Raw genomic sequence first — 19636 nt, forward strand, 5'->3', positions numbered from 1 at the left:
AGGCGTTCCACAGAGTGTGGGCTCAAGTGCCTATGGCCTTTATCAACCGCCTCATCCATTCCATGTATCGACTTTGCACGGCAGTCACCAATGCACATGGCGGTTCTGACTTGTGATGCTATTTTCTCAGAGACTAGTGTTGTGTTTCACTTTAAGAACATTTGACACTTTAATTTCAACCTTGATGATCAGTTTTGCCAAGTTTCATCTTTTTAATATGTCTCAAAGTATGTTTACAGTGTTTGGACAACTATGGTTTCATATAATATATATCCATGGTGACGTTTCTTTTGCGGTTCAGTATATAAACAATTTTGTCGACGAGTGTTGAAAAAATTGATATCAAAAGACACTCCGGCGAGATTCTATTTATCATTCGACATCATTCTTCTAACTTGTTCAGTTTGTAAACAGTAATAATAAGTGTCTTGAGTGTAGAACGTACACCTAAACAGCTTCAATGGCAGGATGGTTCTTCTATCACATGTGGATAACTTACCCATACCGAGTATCTACATGTGTTATGAAACTTCATATATCTTCATAACCAACGTTCAGATATGGACGTTTCAACACTTGCAAGCGCCTTTTGGAGAGCCAGAATGGGGCCAACATCATCAACGAGACTGACGGTGATGGTCGTACGGCTCTCCATCTCGCCGCCCTCAACGGTCACGTCAAGGTTGTAACCCTGCTTCTACAGAAGGGAGCGGTGGCAGCAAGGTAAGCCTCGTGGAAACCCCTTCCTACATCTCTGTTACACCTCTTCTGTATAGACACGAAGGACAGTGACTCTCTCTCTCTCTCTCTCTCTCTCTCTCTCTCTCTCTCTCTCTCTCTCTCTGTGTATGCGTGTCTGCGCCTCTCTGTGAGTCAGTGTCTCTGTGTGTGCGTCTGCACCTCTCTGTGTGTCTGTGTCTCTGTCTGTGTTTGTGTCACTTTCTATGTCTGTGTTTGAGCGAATGTCTGTGTCTCTGTTTGTGCTTCTGAACCTCTCTGTGTGTCTCTGTGTGTGTCTGTGTATGTGTGTCTGTGTGGACTGTTGTTAAATTTGATTATTTCTATTTAACAATTACTCATTCCTGCAACGGTTTGTAAGGATGTACCCGTGACTTGGTAATTTTGTGTAAAAATACAAAATGTTTCAATGAAAACTGAGGTAAGAAATGAATTTGCAACTACATGACCCTACCATGCTTGAAATCTTTAAAATTTGTGCCCCAAAAAGCAAATCTATTTATTTACAAAGATAATATTTCAAAGATCAGCAGTTGTGTATCAGATTTTTAACTCAAATTATATTTAAAAATTCCCTGTAAAGTATTCCGTTTTAGACATAATATCGCTAACAATTGTGCTCTGAGGACGTATCTCTCACTCAGCGAACCACTTGTTCCCGACACAAGGGCGGTAACTGACTATAAAAGTCATGTTTCCACCAACTGGACTTTAATAGTCAGTTAACGCTCTTGCCTCGGGAAGATGAGCAAACCTTTTAACAGTGATAGTATCAACTCTTGTGATACAATCTACACTGTTGCACACTTCTCAATGTGTTCCAGGGATAGGGATAGCAACACACCGCTCCACCTGGCGGCGTCTAGCGACTACACACGGTGCATGAGACTACTACTAGGAGTGCACGCCAACCTTCTCGACGTCTTCAACTTGCGCGGGGTAAGTCTAGACAGCAAATCCAGTTTTGTAGCTTGATTTTCTTCTAGAGGTACTAGTGGCTCAAACGCGAAAGGCTCTATACCTCTCTGTGCAGAGTTGCGTACCTTGGGGCGTGCCAGAGACCTATGATCGTGGGTTCGAATCCCAGATACGGCTTATTATGTTTCACGGCTTGTAATCACCATGCTCGGTGGTTTCACCAAAGTAGTAAAAGCGAAACCTTCAAGGGGCTTTCCTCCCAGCAAGCTGATCCTTCGTAGCTGAATTGGTTGTAGCGTAGCCTTGTGGTTAAAGCGTTCGCTCGTCACGTCGAATACCCGGGTTCTATGATCAAGTGAAAGATTGCTTGAGTTGGTGAAGACACGACGTGGATAGTGGGTGTTGAATCAGTGTATTAGTGAAGGAAGTAGGTTCTCAGAGATGATCATCAGTCAGTCAGTTATGCCAATCGCCCCTCCCGAAGCATAGGCCGCCGACAACAGTCCGCCAGAGTCCTCGGTCCTGGGCTGCCCTCTCTAGTTGTTTCCAGGTGTGTCCCATCTTCTTACTGTCTGCCTCGAGGTCCCGTCGCCAGGTGTTTCTTGGCCGTCCTCTTTTTCGTTTTCCCTTGGGGTTCCATGACAGCGCCTGTCTGGTGATGTTACTGACTGGCTTCCTCAGGGTGTGCCCAATCCATCCCCATGATGAGCATAGATGTCCCAAAACCTGTAACCCAAAGCTGTCCCAAGGCTGGTTAGTCCACACACATGTGCGTAGAGTATCACAATAACCAACTCATCAGGATACAAGCAGTTCAATTGTCCATCTGACAGGACACGGCCTTGCATGTGGCAGCACTGAAGGGGAACACAAATGCGGTCACGCTGCTGATGACCATGGGAGCAGAGTTCAGCAAAAACACCGACGGAAGGACGTTCTTTGACCACGCCATTGAACAGGGGAATTCCGATGTGGCAATGGGCATCGTTGGTCATGACAGGTATGTATGTTTGTTTGTTTGTCGTTAACGCCGCGCTATGCAAATGTTCAGCAATATTCCAGTAAAAAACGGCGGTCTGTAAATAATCGAATCTGGACCAGACAATCCAGTGATTGACATTATGAGCATTGATCTATGCAATTAGGGATACGATGACATGCATCAACCAAGTCAACGACCCTGACAACCCAACCCTGTTCGTCGCCTCTTACGACAAGCCCGGGTTACTGAAGATAAATTCTAACCTGGATCTTTCTAACCCGAATCATGACATGTCTTTTAATTTGTGTATTTGGAGAAGTATATGGATTTAACTGTAACCATCAAAGTTTGTCGAATAAGTTGTTTTGAAGGAGATATTCGGTAAAGATTGATCCGTTTCACGTATCCTTGTATTGTTCGGGGGAGAGGTATTTATATATAAAGATATAATTTATTTCCGATAATACTGGAAAATCTAATACTGAAAATGAATTGCATGTCCCGTAAAAAATGTGTTGTGAATTAAAAATGTTGTTTGGCACCTCCTTTCAAAGACATAAACGCGAGAGAATAATCAATCTGTTATATTTTTGTGAAACAATGTAATCGTGTAATTTCGGCTTCAAATTTTGAGAGTTATTGTTCACTGACGGTAATAGCACATTTTAGACATCTTATCTTTGAAAATCCATAAATAATAATTTTCGGCACACAATTTAATTTACATTTCAAACATGGTAGGGGCTATGTGGTTTCAAACTCATTTCTTACCCAAGTCTTTATTGAAGCAAAACCTTCTTGCACAAACTTACCCCGCCACAGATTACTCTTTACAAACTGTTGCAGGAAAGAATGATTGATAAATAGACATATTCAAATAAAACAACAGTTCTTTCACATTTAATTAACACAAGCAACAAACACATATGTAAATTCACGGTTCGCGAATATAGACGACTTTATGTTAATAAGAATTGAGGAACTATAATTAATGATAAATTCGGAAGACGATGTATCGCTCGTTGTAATGGACTCTGTGTATTCTGGAAATAATTTGAAGATAAGTACCACTTTACAGTTAACTACGGGTAAAACGAACTCAAATCAACCCCTAATATCTGTTCGTTAAAACCGTAGTTCATTATAAGAATATATACAGCAAAGGCACGGGACCAAAAACAATTCGTTTTATCCGTCAGTTCGTTATAAGCGTGTTCGTTATAAACGTAATTGCCGTATTTTGGTGTGCTATATTTCACTCATCAAAATGTATGCCTAACTTTTATATGACTAAACCTTCGTGAGTAAAGTCAATATGTTTCAATCTTCTAATATGAAGAATATATATATATATATATATTAGTATTTACTGAATTGCGCAAACTTTGTGAGAGAAGCTCTTATATTAAGAAATGTGTACACCTATTTATCAGTCCGTTGCACCGCATCTCCCAAAGTGTCATAGCATTCACTTACTGTCTGCAGGTGGGAGGACGCAATGGACATGTGTTCTACCCTCTACTGCGGCCCTATGATTGGTCTAATCAAACACATGCCAGAGGTCTGCATGGTAGGTTACAGGTCATTGTTACTGCAACCAGTACAGGGGATAGAATTTCGTCATTTACGGAAATGTTAAGAAAACTCTGTTAAGATCATAATCATGTAATTGTGTTCACCTAATAACATATGTACTACCTGCTTCCTATATATATGTAAAACGTTATCGGCAGCATATACGTTTGTTTGCTGTTTAATGCCGCACTCAGCAATGTCCAAGCTATATGACGGCAGTCTGTAAATAATTGAGACGAGACCAGACAATCCAGTGATTGATATCATGAGCATCGATCTACGCAAATGGGATATGATGACATGGATCAACCAAGCCTGACCTCCCGATCCCGGTAGTCACCTGTTACGACAAACTTTGGATGCCAAAGACCTATTCTAACGCGGATCTTCACGGGTCGGCAGCATATCTGGGTTACACTGAGACGAATATGGCTTTATTGTTTCAGGCTGTGCTGGAGAGGTGCCAGACTCCGTCCAACCACGACAAACGAAGCAAAGACTACTATGTAGGTCTGCATGTAGATAACCAATAAACGTCGATAAACGAAGAATTTTAATATATTATGATGAAGACCCCTTACACAAGTCGTCAAACCAGTGGTCTATAGGTTTTCAAGGCAATGTAGCGACTCCACCTACAACCAAATTATTGCATATGTAGCTTCGCCCTGGAGCTGATGCGTGTCTATGGTTATGTTGGGGATCGTGATTATTGCATTTATCCGTATCGGCTTACGTGCAGCTATTCGCGTATGTTATGTAGACTTCAGTTTCAATAACTAAGAACACAAGACCCACACGGTACATAAACTATCCTGCTCCGTCTCTTCCAGATAGAATACAACTTCAAGTACCTGCGCTCTTCGCCCAGCCACATGCTGGAGAAGAAGAAGCGAGGAGAGGAGTTTGAACCGATGCCACAACTCAACGTAAGAGTCCAACATTTCAGTCAATATTCTCCTGCATCCGACGTCTACGGTTATCATTAAGCGTCGTCCTGATTTCACTGATTTCAGTTGTCCATTCATATAATTTGCATAATTTGTCCGCCCTTAACGCCAAATGGAATCTGCTTGGGGGGATATTCAATTATTCTCCTACATTGACGTTTTATATTAAAATGTAAAAACGATCACTTGACGTCCTATTTTCATTTGTTTACAAAACGGACATGATATGAAAAAAAGTAAGTCAGCATAAATCACATGGGTTATGTGTCAAGGCATCTGAATAGCACCCCTTCTGTTTGGAGACTTACGGGTATCACTTTTTTCTGCGTGATCACTCTGAGGCAGTACCATCAACATTGGTCTTAAGACACCCCGGTAGAACACTTTGTATTGATCACTCTGAGGTAGTACCATCACTATTAGTCCTTAGACACCAGGGTAGAACACTTTGTATTGACCACTCTGAGGGAGTACCATCAACATTCGTCCTAAGACACCAGGGTAGAACACTTTATATTGATCACTCTGAGGCAGTACCATAACCATTGGTCCTAAGACACCCTTGTAGCACCCTTTATATTGATCACTCTGCGGAAGTACCATCAACATTGGTCCAAAAACACCCTTGTAGAACCCTTTATATTGATCACTCTGCGGAAGTACCATCAACATTGGTCCAAAGACACCCTTGTAGCACCCTTTATATTGATCACTCTGCGGAAATACCATCAACTTGGTCCTAGGACACCTTTTAGATCACTTTATATTGATCTCTCTGAGTTATTAACATCAACATTGATCCTAAAACACCAGGGTAGAACACTTTGTATCATACCTCTGTGTCAGAATGATGAGATCTGATTGGTCCACGGTGATCTTGATAAAGTACTTTGTATCCGGCCTTGGAGGGAAACATATTTCTCAGCGGGAGAAAAAATCCCTTATACCCTGCCATGAGCAAGTCAGCCTGCACGTGGATTTCTGAGAGGCAGAATAAATCCCTTATATCTCGCTTCAAAGCAAAGATCTGCACGCTTTGTTCCGAGAAAATGAAAGTCAGGTGACATAGCCAGATCTCCTCAGCTCAAAGAAACAGCTGTTTTCTATCAATTTTGAATTTGTTTCTTTTACAATGTCGGTACGATAAATCCGTTGTAGCAGGATAACTCGAGATGCATGGGGTTTTATGCGTTAGGGAAGCATAACACCAAATGTATCCTTCGTGATGTTGTCCTGTAAATGAAGCGAATAATCTGATGCACCCTTTACTCCTGTGTTTCAGGCGATGGTGAGAACAGGACGGGTGGAGTGTCTGTCTCACTCAGTCTGCGTCAACTTCCTGCAGATGAAATGGTAAATGGTAACACCCACTATACGATACAGATACACGGTACAGACACACTGTTCGGAATGCAGCAGACAAACTTGATGTTTTATGATCATAATTGAAATTCAACTACCCGGTGTTAACAATTTCTTTTCTCTACTAACATATATAACATTCGAGTTTCAAACGTCCTTACTACATGAACCAATGTGTGAAGCCAATTCTTCCCCACCGTCAGATTGCTGGAAAAGCCGTCCACACTCCCAACATTATTACTGCCGCGTTTGCCATGGTATTCAAGTGTAGCAGGGCGTGGAGTCATCCCACAGAGGGGCGGTCGGGTAGCTTAGTGGTTAAAGCGTTCGCTCGCCACGCCGAAGACCCGGGTTCGATTCCCGACATGGGTACAATGTGTGAAGCCCATTTCTGGTGCCCCCCGCCGTGATATTGCTGGAATATTGCTAAAAGCGGCGTAAAACCATACTCACTCACTCATCCCACAGATGACATCATTACCTTGTCAGCTTGCTGACGGGGTTAACCTCCTTGGTCATGTGGACAAGGCGTCCGACCTCTGATCAGAAGGTCCGTGGTTCGAATCCCGTGATGGGACTCGGAAATTTTATGGCCGCTACATTGGCGCCCAACGTGGGGCTGAGCACGTTCATATTAAATTTGAGCGAAAATGGCCGCTACACAAGCACTACCCATAGTCAGTATTGATAAATCCGTATCTGTTTCATTAGCAGTAACCATGCCATAATGACCCATCCAGATTATGAATTTTTAGTAAGTTCAGCAATCCATACAAAGACCCGTAAAGCTCCATCCTCTATATGTCCAGGGGCTCGCATATCGGTAAACCTATATTAACCCCTGGATCTATTCCCGTGGTCCTTGCGATCTCAGATTACCACGGAAATGGATCCAGGGGTTAATGTGGGTTTACAAATATGCGAGCCCCGTAGATATTTAGGATGGTAAAGATCTCTCTAAAGAATAAATAAACATGTTTGATGTATACTTTAACAGGAACTACTACGGCAAGTGGATCTACTCCGCCTATCTGTTCATCTATATCGCCTATCTGGCCTTGCTAACAACCTTCATCATCAACCACGACTCTCTTCAGCATCATGACCGGGGAGCCATCGACAACAGCACGATGAAGATTCTGAAAGGGAACAACAACGGCGGCTACATGGTACGTCATGATTTTCCCACCATAGTGAAAAATAAGATGGTGTTCGGTATTCCGCAGAGGGGGTTGGCACCCTTATTAGTAGCATTAGGGTTTCAGTTCAAATGAAAGATTAGTAGGAGTGTACTAAATAAACAACAGTATCGTTCATATTTTTGAAAATACATCGACGACCGTAACCTTTCATCGATTTTCAAATAGGATTGTATTATTTCGATATTTTTTGTAATCCTGTTTATCTCGAAAAGAACTATTTTTGTCGTTGCGAAGAATATAAACGATATTATTCAGCACATTTATCTTAGATCCTGAAGTCTCTCCTGTATGTCATCTGTGTGTTCTCCATCCTGTAGATTTATATTCTGCATCTTTTGTTTGTTTGCTTACCAGTTCAAGCCAATGTACGCAGTGGTACTGTGGTTGATAGGAATATACGCTGTGATCAACATGATCAAGGAGGTTTTCCAGATGGTTACCCAGGTAGGGTTTATCAATGTATTCATAACGTCATACCATGATTCAAATCTATTCAGTACCCTAACCTGTCATTCGTGTCATCCCAATCCTCTACAACATCCTTACCCTATGAAACAAGAGAATCATATACTGTAAATCGTGAAACTAATGCGTCTCCAAAAGAATGCGACCACTGGCCCCCTAGCCAAAAATGCGGCTCAATATGAATGCGACACCGACCTCCTCTCAAGGATCAGTGGATTTATGTTTAAAGAAAATGTCCTCTGTCAGGTTTACAGAAGAATCCACACCGTAATCCATCCTTACATTAATCCAATCACACACCAAATAGCACCGCTTATTAGCGCTGAGTAAAGATCTTCCGCTAAAACAATACATGCGCGCTGGATCGTGTCGGCCTTTGACGCAGTCGCAAAGAACAAAGACACCGTGTTGCGCGGATGGCGTCTGCAGGGACTTGCAATATAATACAACGCAATCATGTAGCATAGATACAACTTACGTATATTCCAATTCAAACACAAACTATACCACGATCATAGAACACACTAACCCTTTTCAACAATATATTCCTACAGCCCCACAAATCCTAATCATTTTCGTCTTTCTGATCAGTATAAGCTTAAGTCTAACTCAAAACCATTTCTACATCTCTGAAGGCTGAGGTCATTGTATGACTCCTGCTGTGTTCACGAGCATGTTTTTTTTAATGACTATCAAATACTGCTGATACCAGGTGTTCACGGAATGATGAGCGTATCCTGTCCCACCGTGGTACCCGTCACAAACACATGCAAAGCAAAGTCAATTGTTCACCTGAAAACACACTGGTGTCTGTCTAAATAGGGAACCCAAACCCCAAATATAAATACAAAATTATTTTTCAAGGTATGCTAGCAACACTATATGAAGTGCCATGCGTTTCCTTGTGATGTATCAGGTGATGCGACTGGTGTTTCAGAAATGGCGCTACTTCACAGACAAACAGAACTTCCTGGAGTGGTCCCTGTACATTTCCACCCTCTTGTTCATCGCCCCTTTCCTGTTCCATCTGTCTTTCCACTGGCAGTGGGAGGCAGGGGCTCTGGCTGTTTTCCTGGCCTGGTTCAACTGCCTCGTCTTTCTGCAGAGGTAAGCAATGGCACGAACGTCTTTTTACACGCTTCATCATTCATCAAGAGCTTAGTCTTGACGTGGTTGAAGTGTCCTCTCATCAAGATGAAGGTACAGGTTTGATTGCTAACAATGTTTAAGACTTCTGAAGCCCATTTTCGGTGACCCCCGCGGTGACAATGCTAGAATATTGCTAAGACGGCGACCCACACTCCCCACTCACTCTTCGTAGGTAAGGCCACATCAAACTGATGAGTTGTTCCTCGGTTTCCCGGGCACCTTTTTTTCCAAATGTTTAACCAGTTTTTTGCTCTAATGACCATAATATTATCTTACCAACTTTAGCAAAGGGTAGAACATTGTATAGGTTATGTAGTAATCATATAACATTTGACAATAATAATTTGATGCATAGGTGCATTATCGACTTCATCAGGAATGCACGTGTATTTTAATTTGGAAAATGTCCACTAGCTTCCCACCTTTGACCCAAACAAATTAGATAATTATTTTCATGTGGCCCATATAGAAAGCTGATTGCACTGACTTTGAAGACCCTGCTCAATTATTGTTTCTTGTCATGGTGTGGCTATTTTAGCCACTCTTCTCAACAAGCTTGTTACAAATCTACTCTTGTGACCTCCTCCATGGCACTGAACAGGAATGGTAAAGCTTGCAAGAATACCGAAAAGTAGTTTTTTTCTATACGTAGCCATGTATATTTCAGGTTCGACTTCTTCGGCATCTATGTTGTGATGTTCCTGGAGATTCTGAAGACGCTCCTGCAGGTGATCTGTGTGTTCTCTATCCTCATCATCGCCTTCGGCCTCGCCTTCTTCATGCTGCTCAAACACGAGGTACGTCTCACCATCACCCTCACCCTCATCTTCTCCCTCACACCCATCTTCACCCTCACCCTCGCCATCACCCTTACCATCAACCTACTAGTTATCTTCACTCTCACCCTCGCAATCACCTTTACCATCAACCGCACAGCAACCTTCACCCTCACCCTTGCAATCACCTTTACCATCAACGTCACACCCACCTTCACTCTAACCTTCGCAATCACCTTTACCATCAACCTCACACCAACCTTCACTCTCACCCTCGCAATCACCTTTACCATCAACCTCACACCCACCTTCACTCTCACCCTCGCAATCACCTTTACCATCAACCTACCACTCATCTTCACTCTCACCCTCGCAATCACCTTTACCATCAACCTCACACTCATCTTCACTCTCACCCTCGCAATCACCCTTACCATCAACCTCACTCTCATCTTCACTCTCACCCTTGCAATCACCCTTACCATCAACCTACCACTCATCTCCACTCTCACCCTCGCAATCACCCTTACCATCAACCTCACTCTCATCTTCACTCTCACCCTTGCAATCACCCTTACCATCAACCTACCACTCATCTTCACTCTCACCCTCGCAATCACCCTTACCATCAACCTCACTCTCATCTTCACTCTCACCCTTGCAATCACCTTTACCATCAACCTACCACTCATCTTCACTCTCACCCTCGCAATCACCTTTACCATCAACCTCACACCCACCTTCACGCTCACCCTCGCAATCACCTTTACCATCAACCTCACATCCACCTTCACGCTCACCCTCGCAATCACCCTTACCATCAACCTACCACTCATCTTTACCCTAAACCTCACTCTCAAACTCATCTCAACCTTCATCATCATCTTCATCCTTACCCTTACACTAACCCTTACCTTCACCTTCACCTTCACTTTCAACCTCAACCTCACACTCACTCTCAAACACATCTCAACCCTCATCATAATCTTCACCATCTTCTTCACCCTTACCCTCACACTCATCCATACCTTCACCTTCACCTTCAACCTCATCCTTAACCTCAACCTCACAGTCACAGTCACTGTCAAACACATCCCAACCCTCATCACCATCTTCACCATCATCTTTACCCTCACCCTCACACTTACCTTCACCTTCAACCTCAACCTCAACCTCAACAGCAACCTCAACCTCAACCTCCCACTAACACTCATTCTCAAACACATCCTCAAACGTACCCCCACGTTCATTCTCTGGCGTCAAATACCATAGCTACAGCATATGCATCGGCGTGGGCCGGTCATGTTTATAGCACACATAGCTTTTCCTTCATGCACAATCGCCAGGTGTGATTCCACCGATTGTGCAAGACGTATGTGATAAATCTAACAACTACAGACCGAATGATTGATGAAATGTACGACAAGAATGTTGAAAATATGATACAAATGTATGACTAGTTGCACAAACATGACTTCACCTGAAATGAAACAATCACGTTATTGACAGACGCTCTGGAAAAACTTTGTCGTCCGTGGAGAAATGACATACAGTAAACTACGGTTATAACGAACTCAAAGGGACTACTTATTTTAGTTCGTTATAACCGTAGTTCGTTATAAGCATATATACAGTATATATACATGAAATGGTCGGGACTAAAAAATAAGTTCGTTATATCGGTCAGTTCGTTATAAGCGTGTTCGTTATAACCGTAGTTTACTGTACACACCATGTATGTACTCTATGATACCTTCCTTCGTATGTGGAAAGGCACAATACATCCAATTGCTTTCTCTCACGATTCATGGATTGATCATGTATAAATGTTTACATGCAGAAACGGAATTAGTTGAAACTAAATCGGCATTGTTTCCATTGCTTTCAAACAGAACATACGCCACCAACACAACTTTGTAAATCTCAACGCAATATCCTAGCGTCAACAATATAAAAGTACATGAGTCTGGAACCTTATTCAGCAGCTGACACCAATTTATGTCCGAACATCATAAACAAAGAATGACATTATTGCACGTTTTATAGCTCCCTTCCACAATCTATCAGTGTTTGTTGCTTGTAATTTAACCGGGTATATCCCGTTCAGTTCTAAATCACTATTTACTGTTAAAAGAAATAATGCAAAGTCATGTCATTATCGCACTGAATCTGTTCTGTGATTGAGGAGAGTAATGTCGTGTAAAGGGCGTGTCGCAAAGTACGTTTCGTCACACCAAATTCACGTAGTCATGTTTGTTTTCCATTACGATGTTTTTACATCGAACATGTTTAATTGATCATCTGAATGGACAATGGAACCCATATCCGTAAATACACACTCAAATAATACTCTATTTAGGTCGAAATAATTCGTTTGCCATTGTGACTACGATGATGGCTTGGCAGTGACTTGCTAGTTCTTGCACTTAAACTTGTAAGCAGGTGTTCGTCATCCAGTCCAGCTTCGCGTAAATCGTGTATCTAATTACTTGTAACGTCGTAATTATCGTAATGCTGAAACATTTTTGCAGCTTGAAAACAGTCATGTATAAACAGGGACCCGTTAGCAGTTAGCATGCGTAAACACGTGTGGACAAAGACAATCTGCAATGAGTGTTTTCCCACGCCACCTACAGCACCCATAAACGTTTTACGGAATATCTTGAGTGTATTAACTGGCGGCTATCAAGGGCTTTTAAAGCCCATTACAGAGTTGCAAGTCATCTCTTAATCCGATAACGTAGTAGTATTTGTCGCTAAACCAATACATAGTCCACTTTGATAAATAACGTATCGCAGGTGAGTGATCATTGACGTAGCTACGTGTAATTCCTTTCATGTGGCAATTAACTGGTAGAACTATATTATTTATGCATATTCTGTATTTACACGCTCTTCATGCGGATAGTGATCTTTCGAAAACGAACTAGTTGTGCCTTTCAAAGTGGAAATATTTAGACTTAAACAAAAACTCCACCATATGGTTATGTTTAATATCTAGACTATTTTTTGTTTTTTATGTTATGTATATGCACTTTATACCGAAACTGCGAACTTACGTATGTATCTGCTATCCTCTTCCCATCCCTCTTTCACTCCTCACCCTACTTTCTCTCTCCTAACCCCCTCTCTCTCGCTCTTTCTCTCTCCCTCCATCTCTCTCTCCTTACTTTCTCTCCCCTCTCTCCCTCCCCTCTACGCCCCCCCCCCCCCCTTTCACCTCTCTCTCGCGCGCTCTTTCTCCCTCTCTACCTCCCTCTCTCCCCTACTTTCTCTCCCCTCTATCCCTCCCTTTCACACCTCTCTCTCTTGCTCCCTCTAGCTCTCTCCTCTCTCTCTCTCTCTTTCTCTCTCTTTCTCTCTCTCTCTCTCAAACAGTGTTAAGTCATCAGTATGTTCTCTCTTCAGGAGTCGAGAGCCTACTCTAGTCCTGGGTTGGCGTTATTGAGGACGGTGACGATGATGTTGGAGATGGACTACATGGAAACATTCAACGGGCCCTTCACCGACGACAACGGCAGCACCCTCCATTTCGACACATTGACGTTGTTCCTCCTGGCCGTGTTCGTTCTCCTCATGCCCATCCTTCTCATGAACCTCCTGGTAAATAATTAACATATACACCGAGCTACATTGTGTCGAATCCCCTCTCCGGGAACCTCCTGGTAAATAATTAACATATACACCGATCTACACTGTGTAGAGTCCCCTCTCCATGAACCTCCTGGTTAATAATTAATACATTTTACACTGAGCTACACTGTGTAGAATCCCCTCTCCGTGAACCTCTTGGTAAATAATTAACATATACACCGAGCTACATTGTGTCGAATCCCCTCTCCGTGAACCTCCTGGTAAATAATTAACATATACACCGAGCTACATTGTGTCGAATCCCCTCTCCGTGAACCTCCTGGTAAATAATTAACATATACACCGAGGTACATTGTGTCGAATTCCATATGGTAATAACAGGCCAAATAATGATAAAAATATTTTATGCAGGGGTCACTGAAAATCAGCGAAGACACCAGGTGTTCGCGGACATACACTAGTCTTGTCATGCTGGGTCCATATATTCGTTTGAAGTTTGGTCACTAGGATGAATTCACCATATCATATAGGATAAACCTGCGAGAAAGCAGCCAAAGCTCGGATATGCGATCCAAATGTATTTTCCGAAAACTGACAAAAAATGCAATATTGTACTGTTCAGATTGGTTTGGCTGTTGGTGACATCGAGTCTGTTCTGAGAAATGCCCGCCTGAAGAGACTTGCCATGCAGGTACGTAATGCCGTCATTTTCGCTGGGAGTTTTGTGTGCTAAAATATCAATCTCAGTCAAACTCACGTAAATATGTTTTTAATAATACTATCAATAAATACTAACGGAAAAAACGTATTTTTGCTTCATATAAAGTTCAATAAAAATAAAATATTCTGAAATTAGATAATGCATCTCCAACACATATTCATGAAGACATCTCCTCGACTTTAAGGTCGTGATTCACAATTTCCACGTGCATGTTCATGCACCACGCACAATTTGGATGTTTGTGTGTTTGTTTGGAGCATGATACTCGCAATTTTATTGATACCTCGTATTTTGTAATGCGAACTGCACACAATGATTGTTTGGCTGTCAGGTGTGCATAAAAAAACCACTTTTATTTAACCGTAAATAAGGGTTACGCAATGTCATGGCTTGCCGAAAATCAAGGTCCACGTGATGTGGGTACGCTGAAAACACGAGGGGTCGTCCACGTATGACGTCATGTCAACAAGACAACCATATTTGTTTGGTGCATCTACGGAATCGATACCAAACTCCCACATTAACAGCTCCGACAATTCCTGGGTTGAGAGCAATTAGTGACGGAAACGTACACAACCAGTTGGGGGATCAAAACGCCCAGTTTTGCTCCCTCGTCACCGTCAGGCACAACTAGTTTGGTGTAGACAGCATCTGAGGTTCAGGAGACAAGACTGGGTCGGTATACTGTTCAGGTTTCATCTGGACAGCTGTGATGGTCGTGGAAGGGTCTACAGGCTTTCAGGAGTGAGTGAGTGAGTGAGTTGGGTTTAACGCCGCTTTTATCAGTATTCCAGTTTTATCACGGCGTGCCAGCTTAATGTGGGAAGAAAGCCCGAAGTGATGCAGTGACGTTTACCACTTCGGTGAAACCCGGGAGCACGGGTATGGTGCTGACAAACCTAGAAACATAATCGGGGCGAACAGGCTTCGGGCTTTCCTCCCACATTAAGCTGACACGCCGCGATATAACTGGAATACTGTTAAAATCGGCGTTAAACCAAACTCACTCACTCACTCACTACATTGTTAACTGAGTTGTCACACCACCCATCATGTAGGGCGCGTCGCTCTGTCTCCTGTTCCCAGGTATGGGTTCACTCAATGCACCTGTTATGATAAAACAATGATCAAACAAATAACAAAATATTAAGACATTTACACCACTTTATATGAAGCACAGTTACTTTTTTTCCGTTTGTATATTTACATGCCAAATTAATCGCCTTATATTACTAGTCAATACAGCATATACTGTTTGACTGCAGGTTGAGCTTCATACAGACATGGAGCGAAAGATGCCTAACAAGTTGCTGACCAAGGTGGACAAGACCACCCACAGGATCTACCCCAACAAGTGCCGGCACGCGATCTCTCAAGTACGCTAATCTTAAGAGGATTCTATGACCGCCTCCGTGGTCTAGTGGTAGAGTGTCCGCCCGATCCCCGGCCGCGTCATACCAAAAGACGTTAATAGATAATACTTGTTACCCTGTCTGGCGCTCGGCATTAAGGGGTTCAAACAAGGACTGGTCGGCTCGGAGTCAGTATACTGTGTCTGAATGGGGGTATGTATGTTAAACTGCGGCATGGCATCTGAGTGGGCTGGCACTATAAATCGGCATCAGTCCGGACAAGTACAAGCAGCCACACACAAATACAGCGCTTACGTGTATACGATGTTAATACTCATGTAAACTGGGTTCTGATGTACTCTGGAAGCGGGGTTATTGTAGTAACCTGTGTTGAAAGTTTTCTGGGATGGCTTCAATAGCACGTATATCAAGTTATGTTTTCAATACCTAACACTGATTTCATATAGAGATCCATAGGCCAGCTGCTTCATTTTCAAGATTGGCTGTCATATACCAGTGAGTGAATGTTTCTAATGCCGCAATCAGTCAGCCAATTCACAGAACCTCCCATTCCATCCCCGTTTACGTCAGCTCCTGACCCTGCATCTAAACAGAGGTGGCAATATACTGGCTTTTAAATTACGTTAATGTTCTGTGTTTAACAGGTGCTGTCAATGGTGATGTCTTATGACGACGAGAGCAGCGACTTATGCAATGACGGCCAAAGTTGTTACAACAGCTACATCTCCGGAGAACTCTACAAGCAGAAAACTAGGTAAGTCAATATAAAACGTCAATGCCAGAGAATAACCAGTCTCGATTATCGGCCGAAACAGATTCTATAGGGCTGTAACAGGCAAAATAGCGGTGACACCGAAAATAAGTAATGACAGTTGTTCGCGAATAGGGAAAGAATGCCCTGACCATTTGGTAGCATACGCCACTTAGTTTTGCACATTGTACCGCGTCTTCTATAGGGGCGGTCGGGTAGCCTAGTGGTTAAAGGGTTCGCTCGTCAAGACGAAGACCCGGGTTCGATTCCCCGCATGGGTACAATGTGTGAAGCCCACTGCTGGTGTTCCCCGCCGTGGTATTGCTGATAGTGCTAAAAGCGGCTCAGAACAATACTCCCATCACTCACTCTTCTTCCAATAAGCTGACACGACGTGATACAGGTGGAATATTATTCCAAATGATGTCACACCCATCTCACTCATTCACTCCTGTCACTTTGTGGTTAAAAGCTCATCCAAGTCAGTATGTGTGCAATATCATGCGGGTGAGATACGAAGAATATATGAATCTATATTAATGGTATTGGGCGGGGTTGTCCGATTTAACCTAACATAAATTGAGCGCAACAATATCTGTGTCGCTCCTTGCTTAGCACTATGATGTTATTTATGGTATATAATCACATGGGTTTTATTTGGTAGATCAGGTTCCCATAACAACAATAGAGTACAGTAATATTATCTGTTGGGGATTGATAGAACATGGCCATGGACAGTCTAAGGGAACCCAGCTTTCAGAGATGTAGATGTAATCTGTATTGAATTCCTATTTCGCTGCCCCGAAACCCACTTCCAAAGATCCCACTTACGCATACTGGCAGTGTTATATTGTAACGAGGCGTAAACCCACTCAGTCAGTTCATTGTATCCGTTCTGTTGGCCAGGATGAAGGAGCTAAGCGCATCCATTGACAAGAGCCACCAACTGCTGCGGCTGATTGTCCAGAAGATGGAGATCCAGACCGAGGATGAAGTGTGGGATGAGGGTCTGGCCCCTTGCGACAGTCTAGAGTCAATGCTTAACCCCTCGGGCAAGGGTGTGTGGCGGTCGTCCAAGAGCGGGAGGCAGATGTTACAGCAGTCAATGATCGTCACCCGATGGAAGCGGAACACGGATAAGATGTGATAAGATGGAGATGGACGGAGAAGAAAATATTTGTGTCTGAAATTAGATGGCGGAGTTGAAAAGTGTGAAGCTATTTCAAAAGGACTAGACAGTATGCCAGAGGAGTGAATGTGAATGTGGTCAGAACATGGAGTATTTTGTTGCTGATCAGGAGGAGACTGTGGAAAACATGTGGAAGCAGGGGTTGGCATGATGAGTACAACAAACCAAAGACAAGATTTGGACTCAGAGGGAAGTACGAGTGTTTGTGATGAAAAGAAATCACATCCGGTGTCGCCACGCGACAATAGTTGGACTTAAATAGCAAACGTTATCTGTCATATTTGAATAATCAGATCACAAGCTAAGGTAAATCAATTGGTATTACAATTGTCTCACCAACGAAATGCGTTGCATCTGATTCATGGTCACGTAGAACCCTATTGGAAAAATTGTCCGGAAAATAAAACTTTTCTTTGGGAAAAGCTAATGGTAATACATAAGGTTTTAAGGTAACAAACCATTATGATGTGATATCCTAAAAATATATGTATGAAAGATAAAATCGCGTACCTCCAAGGGGTGGGTGAAGTCTCGGCAACAAGTAAACGATAGCGTAATTTCGTAAACAATACATTTCACTGTAAAGCAAAGATGTATTCTGTAGTGACGACTGCTTGACACTAAGTTAAGCCCTACTAGAGATTTTCTTGTAACTTTGATGCCGATACGTTATGCATAGTTGTACTGTGCTGCCCTAAAACTTTCAAAACGGGAAGACAAAAATTGTCAAAAAGTGCATTTATTATAAAATGTTTTTTGTTGTTTACTCTTATGTATGTTTATTGTTCCCATGCAAACTCCCCAGTCGCTACGTCATGTACAATTATGATACACGTGTCCATCAGTTGTTATTAGTTTTACTTTTATAGTCAAAAAGCACAAATATAGTTTGAACTACGAATGCTTTAGCATCCGTGATTCAGTGTCATACCGAAAATTGCAATAGTAACCTTTCATCCTATTACAGTAAGGAATTCCGTCTAGAAGTTGAATCTCGTCTTTATCAGTATCGTGTAGCTTGTACCATCCGGTGTCAATTTTATAGGATCGTTTGACATTTGAACGTGGTTTTGTCATGTGTCATTTTGTTCAATAAATTCGTTTTTATCTGTTCTATATAAATGTTATCGTGTTTATGTTTTTCTTGAATGATCAGTTTTGTTAAATGTAGATTATTGATGTACATTGGGTTTTGTGTATTTGTATATATTTTGTAGGTATAATTACTTGCAAGTGTTGGTATAATGGGGGAGTGTGAAACACGTGTTGATACCCAATAACCTGATACCCAGTACCCCACCATGCAGCAAAAATGCAAAGCTTTGGTTAATCTACAATACGGATACGACGACACAAACTTCTACAACAGTACTTTTTTTACTGCGAGTCATTTAGCAGATTTCATTAGTCCAAATTAAAGGTTCACGTGTCCAGAAAGTCGGATTTTTTTCCTGTACAGAAGATTCGAATTTCACATAGCAGCAACACAAATTAAAGGTTAACCAGATATCATGAGGTTGCATCATTTAGACATTAAAACATTTTTACATTAATGCAGTTATTGCTATTCTATTATTGACCGCACCCAGGCGGTAGACGAAATTGTCCGTGAATATTCGTGTGTACACCACCCTATGTATATTACTCTCGTGCCTGTTTATATTATATGAAACTCTGAAAACAGATTGAATGGTTACAAGTGTCGGTACATGAGTCTTTGGGGCACTCTCGCCAACTTTGAGACACTCTCGCCAACTTTGAGACACTCTAGCCAACTTTGAGACACTTTAGCCAACTTTGAGACACTCTAGCCAACTTTTTTCTATAAATCTTTGAGTCCATTTTACTCTTGTCAACAAAGCCATATTGTCATCTCCTGTATAAATCTCTG

General features: G+C 42.3%; 1 protein-coding gene across 5 annotated transcripts in view; it reads left to right on the forward strand.

Moving 5' to 3' along the window:
- The window catches only part of LOC124136203 (transient receptor potential cation channel subfamily A member 1-like), a 58733-nt gene extending 39872 nt beyond the window's left edge, over window positions 1-18861 (forward strand). For all 5 annotated transcript variants that reach the window (XM_048399615.1, XM_046502065.2, XM_046502064.2 and 2 more), the window contains exons 11-26: window positions 559-723; window positions 1563-1677; window positions 2490-2656; window positions 4124-4208; window positions 4660-4719; window positions 5047-5142; window positions 6446-6516; window positions 7523-7694; window positions 8082-8171; window positions 9130-9299; window positions 10009-10138; window positions 13526-13720; window positions 14334-14402; window positions 15698-15808; window positions 16450-16559; window positions 17463-18861. In XM_048399615.1, the coding sequence (XP_048255572.1) occupies window positions 559-723; window positions 1563-1677; window positions 2490-2656; window positions 4124-4208; window positions 4660-4719; window positions 5047-5142; window positions 6446-6516; window positions 7523-7694; window positions 8082-8171; window positions 9130-9299; window positions 10009-10138; window positions 13526-13720; window positions 14334-14402; window positions 15698-15808; window positions 16450-16559; window positions 17463-17703 (2047 nt within the window). In that variant the 3' untranslated portion in view covers window positions 17704-18861. The remainder of the gene's footprint in view (window positions 1-558; window positions 724-1562; window positions 1678-2489; window positions 2657-4123; window positions 4209-4659; window positions 4720-5046; window positions 5143-6445; window positions 6517-7522; window positions 7695-8081; window positions 8172-9129; window positions 9300-10008; window positions 10139-13525; window positions 13721-14333; window positions 14403-15697; window positions 15809-16449; window positions 16560-17462) is intronic.
- The last annotated feature ends 775 nt before the right edge of the window (window positions 18862-19636 follow it).

Source organism: Haliotis rufescens, unplaced genomic scaffold (genome assembly GCF_023055435.1).
Source record: "Haliotis rufescens isolate VD_foot unplaced genomic scaffold, xgHalRufe1.0.p SCAF_2, whole genome shotgun sequence".
Lineage (NCBI taxonomy): Eukaryota > Metazoa > Mollusca > Gastropoda > Lepetellida > Haliotidae > Haliotis > Haliotis rufescens.